Source organism: Acyrthosiphon pisum, chromosome X (genome assembly GCF_005508785.2).
Source record: "Acyrthosiphon pisum isolate AL4f chromosome X, pea_aphid_22Mar2018_4r6ur, whole genome shotgun sequence".
Lineage (NCBI taxonomy): Eukaryota > Metazoa > Arthropoda > Insecta > Hemiptera > Aphididae > Acyrthosiphon > Acyrthosiphon pisum.
Window position 1 is genome coordinate 67,360,417 of NC_042493.1, and position 8,922 is coordinate 67,369,338.

Sequence of the window (8,922 nt, forward strand, 5' to 3'; positions counted from 1 at the left end):
TCATTATAGATTTCATCCAATTTTTATAGTTTATTTCATTGAACATTACCCCCCCCCCCCCCCCCCAATCGTGTGAGTACGCCAATGTAAAGGGCGCTAGTGTTGTAATGCCTAGGGGCGGAAAAATGGCAAGTCCGCCCCTGCTACTAAGTACTAAAATATTATGGAGTTATTTAATTAGGTAGGTAGGTAATACATGTAATATGTATAAATTATGCTTAAATACACTCTCGCAATAATTTTTCAAGATAAGTGTAAGAGTGTAAAAAATAGGTACCAACAATGAAACTGCATAAATTAATAACTGTAGGATATGTTTAAAAAACAATTGATGTATTTCGAACAAAAAACTCATATAAATTAGGTATATTATAAATTCACACCAATCATTTGGCATTTTCATCATTTTATAAAAATAAAATATATGTATATTAATTTCAATTATTTGACAAGACGTAACAACTGATGAAATTCAAAACATATTTTTAAAAAAAATGTCTTATAAAATTGGTAACATATTATAACAGTGGAAATGTAAAATAGAAGTATAATATAATAATTTAGACAATAATTAAAATGACAATAATAAATAGGTACTAAGATATTTTAAATTATGGAGTACATTTTTTTATTGTCAACGCTCATGTATAAAAGCACACTTGACAGTTGATCAAATAAAAAAAAAAAAAACAAACAAACTTTCAATTAAAACAAACATAAATAGGTCTAAGACAGATAGCATCAGTCAATAACAACACCTACCTACTATAATTATTATTATATTATGGCAACAGACCGTTAGGAGAGAAAATTATATTATATTTATGTCCAAAATAAATTAAACACATAGGGAAACTATGAGAGTGAAATTAATAATTATGGTAACACTCATATAGTTTACATAATATACCAAGTGGCGTGGAGGTTACTTTACAACATCTCACCGGGTGTTGAATAGTGTATTTAAAGCATGGGTCGATTCAGCGGTGGTGTTTAAGCATACCTATCAATAAATTTATTTATTTTATCAACAGGAACGCTGACTCTGGCCCCGGGCCTATAGTAGTCGTTATAATTTCAATGGTAGAATTTATAGTGTGCTCTTTACTGAATCCGTAAGATTGAAATATGTCTACCAACGATGCATACGCACCAGAGACCATGGCAAATATAGCGAGTGAAGCGATGGCAATGTCTTTGGTGGCCGTAATTCGGCTCATGCCTTTATTTTTGGTACTGGATTCATCATTGTTCATTCTCCTTTGCTGTTGTCGCTGTGTATTATCACCACAAACTATACTCATGTCGTCAAACATCGCATAGTTATCGACACCGTCAAATCTTAAATCGTTTTCTGAATCTGAGTCCTCATCATTTTCACTATTTTCATGTTCGTTGTTATATTCCCAAAATGCAACCAGATGTATTACAGCCGGACACATAAGTCCCAGGATGGAGAAGAACACTGCCCCAAATAAAGATATGATGGGGGCAAGGTTGGGTACGATGGCGGCAATACCAACTGTAATAAATATAACAAATAAATGTGAGTATACCTACACTAGAACGACATAGTATCAATATAATATGGTACTGTACAAGTTCCCAGGATCATTAGAGCCCGCATGACGTAGTACTCCCATTCCACAAAATTTTCTTGCTCATCCAGTTCTTCTACTTCAGTCTGTTTCTTCTCGTCGTTCGTGGTATGATTCATTGTTGAAGTGACCGTGGTCATGGTCACTATGCTACCGGCAATGGTGCTCACAGCTACAGTGGAAGTATCTTTGTCTGTCGCAGGAAGTGAATACTTAGCATCCCATTTGCGTTTCCGTAGCCAGGGCCTCAAGCGTGCCCAAACGATCTCACTGGGGACACAAAACTGCAAACCGTATGAGAAGAGTATCGATAGTGTGACCGTGATCTTAACCGTCTCAGCAAATCTATAATTTGAGGTGACCAAGAAAATTACAAATTATTAATACCACTGTCACTAAAACTTGACTATCTCTATACCTGTATTAATTGGTGATTACTATAGAGCTCGGAAATTATAGGAGTTACATATTATTCTATATATGCTCTCGATTTATAGCAGACCAAGCTAGAAAACATGAGCTATATGGTCAACTTAAAAATCAAAAATTTAATATGCATATTTTTCGTCAGTTTTAGGAAAAAAATGTATATTTATTGATTTTCATACGCATATTATGCGAATCTAATTTTTTCTAAAAATTATTGATCTATTTTTTGTTGTGTATTTAAATAATAATATTAAACATATAACTCAACATTATTTAATGTAGGTAGGTATTTATTGTTACGTCTGAGTTAACTATTAATTTAACAAAAACGGAGCAATGAGCATTTAATCTCTACCAAACTATTATTCCTATGTATAGGTACCTATTATATTTTCGAAATAATTATTTAATTATTTTTTTCAGTTTAATAAATTGTCAAAATGTCATACAGATTTCCACCATATTTTAAATATTGTATAGTTTATTTTTATAAAATTTTACAATTATTTTAGTACAATAATATTTTAAGTAATTTTTTTTTTAGTTTTGATTTTTTATAAATATTTAACAAACTTTTTTTGCATATTTGACCTTTTTTCATGGATATTTTACAAAATTGTATTTGTACAATTTGTACAATGCATATTATCCCTTTTTTAGCTCCTATAACTACCAAGCCTTAGTAATTATACTAATTACGGTACTAAAAATACATACAGATCATTGGGAAGATTGAGCGTGATTGAACCTTCAGTGGAATTGCCGAAACGCAAGTATCCGAGGAAGCCGGCCATCGAGTACAAAAACACGACCAGCGTCATGGCGGCATTCAACACTCCGCACGGACGGGCCCGGAGGAAATGTTCTGGATGGCGCATCGAGTTCTCAATCGGTAGAACCTAAGTCATAGACAGTCACATTACTAGAGGAGCGGTGGCACAGTAATTGAAACTGTCTGAAATATGATACGTACGGTGCCGATACCCTCCATGGCAAAGACAACGGTGGAGAAGAACAGAGGCATGTGCGCGATGGTGCCTACCCAAGGGCGAGACGCCATATCGGGTAGTGGTACGGCTGCCAACACAGCTTCTTTGCTGGAAAACGGACTGACACCGATCACCACCCAGGCCATGGAGCAACCCAAACCAACCAGTATGAATGTCGTCGCCACGGCCGAGAAGGGGACCAACACTCGGAGTGAACGAATGATGCCGAGAGGAAGAATCGGTAAGGCTAGACCCAAGATCCAGGTACGGATGGATAAGTGCCACTCTTCAGGGAGGTGATTGTCTGCGACCTAAAAAAAGTCAAAGTGAAAATAGGACGAAAATCGTTTCATGTTTATGCACAGTTGTCATACCTGTTTGAACGACGCCGAGATGAGTATGACGTACACACAGTTGCCGAAATAGTACGTGCAAAATAATGCAGCGTTGACAAACCCTCTTAATTATGATGTTTTTGCAGATAGTTAAATCAACAGTGACATGACAAAGTGTGTTGTAAAGACACCGGACATAAAAAAAAAAAAAATGTAACGAGATTGCAATTGTCAGTACCTATTGTGTATTTTCTATAATTAACATTATATTGTATGTACATTGACCAAGCAATGCGATTAAAAAAGATTTTTATTCAAACATTCGTCCAGTTGTAATGTTTTTTAGTAAGCAAATTTATTGTAGTTGTTAGGTTGTAACTTGCATGCTTAATTTTTTATATTTTAAAAAGTACAACTTTATCGATCTAGCTGGTATATTTCTTAAATATACCTTTCACCATGCATAAGGAGTAACAATCAAAAAATTATAATATAATATGCTAATATATTTAATTTTGAAAAAATAATAAAATGGATTTTTTTTTCTATTGCTTTGTTGAAATTTAAAAATAATGAATGTAGACTTAACTTTTTTTCAATGAAATATTAAATATATGTGTGAAATTGTATATTAATATTCGTAAAGTTGTCAATACTGTATACGACCTGACAATTCAATAAAATATAATGTCTATGTCCAATCACAATAATAATTAAAATTTTACAAAAATGGAAAATTCAAAATGTTCATTATATTATTGATTAAGCGTTATACATTTTGGAAAATTGATTTGAGGCATTGGTTTAAATAGGTATTTGGATTAGATATATATAACATAGAAGTTATACAACCATATTACATATTATAGGTACGCGTTAACTTCTTAGTGAATTCAAATCTGTTCTCAGAATTATTTCTGGCATTTACCTATTATATAATCAGCTAAGTTAGTTGGAATAAAATAATTTGCCATAGTTTGATGTATGATATTTGGTTACGCATAAACAGCAATCTCGTAAGCTGAATGTACATTCACGAGTATTTATTATTTAATAGTACTGTTGCTATATAGGTTCTTATATTGTATAACCATTTACATTTTACACACTTATATCTCACACATATTACACGAAGCATATAGGTAAAAATAAATTTGCCTATGCGTAACCCTTTAATACTAATTACTATTCACATTCCCTTTTAATATATTATATTGCCAAACGGTTCAGGAAAACACGTAGAACTAAAGTGAAATGTATACACTCATGGGGCCGACACAGCATAATTTGAATTGTAGAATATTGAATAATTTTTAAAATTAAAATGCTTCAGCGAGTAGACATTTATATTAAAATGCGCGCATTTTAAGAGCTTATCGTTTTAGCCTCAAAAATACGTAGACGACTGTGCACCTCAGAAGGTGTCCAAACATTTACCATTTATGGCTTCAATTTGGTGACACAAGCCTGGTATATACACAAAGAATATTATTTTCATCTAAGACCAGCCGTCGAAGAATAATAATATATTTTCTTGGAATAACCAGAAGGTCAGATTGATACCATGTTATATCCGCTATAATGCAATAGCACGCGCAGAGTTGACAATAATTTAATTATGCAATAAAACAATATTATTATAATAATCCATCGTCATACCTGGCGAACGCGGCCCAGGCGCGAAACCTGTGCGGGCCTGTTTTAAATGCTGCGTACGCGGTGTCGGCGAAACCGAGGGCCGGGCGACGTGTGCGACGGGCCAGTGATTGCGAGCACACCACCTGGAAAAATATCAATACATATTGATCATATAATATTATAAATTATAATAATAATAATATATAATCACTCCTGGGCGACTATTATAATAATATTATTATGTATATTCAACACTACTATAATTGTACCGTCGTATTTCATGCGTAACAACAGCGACAACATAATTAATACGTATAATTTTGATCGTACCCATAATGAGATAAAAATTAAGGAACTTGATATTGTTAGTATTTTACGTCTCGCGCGAAACAGTTTACTATTATAGAGAATCGCCGAAAAACCCTAAAAAATTTAAAAAAAAATTATGTCATATGACGGCCGGCAGCTATGTAAATTATAGACCACGGCGGTATGTTGGGCCGCTCGCATTCGAAATCACACGGCGCGTCGTTAATAATAATTTATTGAAAGAGCATTACAAATGATTACAATACTACGCGTACATGAAAAGAAAAACTCGGCCGTCGGGCTGAATGTCGTTGTAATTTTCAGTGAGTTAGCAATAAGCAAATTATCAGTAAATAGCGCTCGTCGAAGAATGCTGTATACACATACTAAACTAAGATGACGCTATATATCCACATGTGTTATCGCCGTCTTACAATAGTACAATATATCAACATTTTGTACAACCGAACCAATTTTGTGTTATTAGCTTTAACGTTAAAATTAATTTACCTATTATCAAATGTACCTAAATAGGTATGTTTGGGTGTTGGCAAGCTGGATAGTTATAAAATTCTTCCCATGACATATTTAAGTTAACCACATATAATTCGTTATGCTGAAGCTGAACACTAATTTTATATGCTGTACGATATCGGATGGAAACAACACCCCGAGGGTTACCTATACCCAAGGCTGGGAGTTATCGAATTAAAATGTTTTTTAAGTTGAAAAGTTAGTTTTGAATTTTATTTAACTTACTAAATTTCTTTTATAATTAACGTGAAATTAACCAATTAATTTTTGTCACAATGACGGTCGGCAGCTATGTAAATTATATACCACAGCGTAGTGTTGGGCCGCTCGCATTCGAAACCACACAGCGCGCCGCGCGGGTAGCATTCGTTAATAATAAAAAAAAGCACGTTACAACTGATTACAATACTATGCAGTATGCGTACATAAAAAGAAAAACCTCGGCCGTCGGGCTGAATGTCGTTGTAATTTTCAGTGGATTTTTTACTTCGTTCACAAGTATAATAACTCCGGAATACTGCACGGCCGTCGATATGGTTATTATTGCATAAAATATTATCGACAAAATAAAGAGTATACAAATATTATTAATTATTATATGTAACGATATCTCGCAGTTTTGACCGTCAGTTGTCATTTGTAAAATATAGGGTGGACATTTTTTTTAAATTACATATTATTATTATAATAATTTGTGAACACCTCCTATACTTAAAATTCTGAGTTCAGCGATGAATGTATTGATTTACAATAATATGTTTTTTAATTTGTGTTTTTTATCACTACCTATTATCGGATCAGTAAAAATTATCCAATTTTTAACTTTAACATATAATTTCCTGATAGGAATGTGGATTAAGTAGGGAGGTAAAAATTTACTATTCCCAGTACTGTTTAAAACAAAAAAAGAAAAAGAAAAGAAAAACCGGAATGTTTAAGTAAGATACTCAAACTGAATTTTTGACAAAATTTGATTTTCTTATTTTGTTGCAATTTAATAATAAATACCCATAAATACTTGACATTTTCACCAAATTGGTAATATACATTGTACATAGTTTATATTTTTTAAAAATATTTTGAATGGTTATTGGTAATTAACGATTATTTAAAATTTATTTCCATAAAATATGTCAATGAAAAAAATTATGCCCAGTCAAAAACATTTAAATATTAATACCTACGTGGTTCCATATTAGTATTTTTATACTAACACAAAACACAAAAAATAGATAAAAACAATATTGTGAAATCGTAGATGATGTAAGTGAGAAGTGCAACTATTTACATTATAAATATATTAAAGAGTACCTACCTATATTGTAATTTATAATTTGAAACACATATTTTTTGTTTTTTTATTAATTGTCGTTAAGTTGCCTACGCCAAACGCCTTAACAAAAGTAACTATATTATACACTCTACGTTCGTAAAACAAGTCGTAGCATATTTCGGCATTTACCTGTACCTTTGCACATTTTTAAAGCACTTTTGGAGCACTAATTTTTCACACTGAGGTAACAAGAAAAAATAATAGAAAAGCTTGTTAAGTACCTCTGCTGTACAGTAGGTACGAGTGTACATCGTAATTTATTGTGTTATATTTGAATTAAATTCATATTTTAATTTTATGTATTTTTGTATATGAAAAACAATTTAGAGTGGAAATGATCTGCAACTTATATTTTTGCAGTATATTAATATTAATATTGCTTTTAGTACCGTAAATGGGGTTACTTTGATAATTTTTTACTGTTTAAAGACAATTTTACTTTTTATTTTATAGAGACCTTTTGTGGTAATAACGATAAAACTCTCAAAATGATATCTTAGTTGCAGCTAGTTACGTTCAATTTTTTAACGTTTTAATTTATAAATTTCTGATATTATCTTCAGAAATATCAATCTTTTTAATATGATATTAAAGTTACACAACGTCGTGGGCAACTTTGATACCTATATTTCTTAGTGTGATATGAAAGTAACCCAATTTTATGAAAACAAATTAAACCATCATGGTACTCTTGTGAATTAAAATATATAAGTGTATCAAAGCAGACCCACGAAATCAAAGTAACCCCATTCTACGGTAATTTATTTTTCTATTACTTATACGGGATTTCAACAAAATCAAATGGCATATTATATTATATAATAATTAACTTATATGACGTATATAAAGCATCGTACCACGCGTAGACCAGTGTGAATATACGTTCATAGTATAAATAGATATGACTGAATCTAAATATTTTTAAAAATTAATCGGATACTGAATAATAATTAATATACGAGTATTATTAATAGGTACGTAGTGGCGAAAAGATTCAAGTAAAAATGTGTAAATAAAACAATTTTGTGCATGTTTTTTACAATATTTTTAAATTGCTATTAGTACAACTAAGTTAAAAAAATAAAGCTTGTGTTACATTTTTAAGTTTTTTAACCAAATATAAAAATGTTTATTAACATAACAAATCTAAACATTTTAAATTCCTTAGTAAGTTAAGTTACTCTAAATATTTTGAAAATTTCATTGTGTATAGAAATGATAATTTAGGTACCCAATAGAAAGTACAGTGTTTTCAGTTTCTATGGTTAATATTTTTGAAATGACCTCCCACAAGTAGTATTAATTATATACAATTTGATATGGCATTAAATATCATTCCCCATAATCTAAAATAAACAAAGAGTTTAACAAAAAAGTAAATAACATCGATGAAGTTAATTTGTTTTCTAACTGATTAACAATCATATTATAATATTAAATAACAACATACGTTTGTTTGCCGACCGATAATACGCAGATGACATACTTATGACACGAGTCTAAAGAGTGTCAATATACAGTACACATTGTGATAGTTTTGTGTCAATTTTAGTTTTTTTTTTAAATTTTAAAAGCCATTTGAAGTAGGTACAAATATTATAATAAGTTATAATAACAAAAGGTTTTTTTGAATCAGTGGCGGATCCAGGGCTTAATTTTGGGAGGGGCATGGGGGGGCAAAAGTACAAAAAGTTGCAAAATTGACTGCAAAATTGACTAAACACAGTGTAAAAAAAGGAAAACTACGGTGATGGGGG

At 31.5% G+C, this 8,922-nt stretch overlaps 1 protein-coding gene across 3 annotated transcripts in view; it reads right to left on the minus strand.

The window, feature by feature from the left end:
* Nucleotides 1–312: 312 nt before the first annotated feature.
* LOC100159138 (amino acid transporter) overlaps nt 313–8,922 on the minus strand; it is a 13,163-nt gene continuing 4,553 nt past the window's right edge. For 2 of the 3 annotated variants that reach the window (XM_008185850.3, XM_029489434.1), the window contains exons 4-9: nt 5,011–5,132; nt 3,391–3,475; nt 3,001–3,327; nt 2,745–2,926; nt 1,600–1,943; nt 313–1,522 (exon numbers count right to left, since the gene is read on the minus strand). In XM_008185850.3, coding sequence (XP_008184072.1) covers nt 1,020–1,522; nt 1,600–1,943; nt 2,745–2,926; nt 3,001–3,327; nt 3,391–3,475; nt 5,011–5,132 — 1,563 coding nt within the window. In that variant the 3' untranslated portion in view covers nt 313–1,019. The remainder of the gene's footprint in view (nt 1,523–1,599; nt 1,944–2,744; nt 2,927–3,000; nt 3,328–3,390; nt 3,476–5,010; nt 5,133–8,922) is intronic. The other variant, NM_001246304.1, reaches the window with a different exon arrangement.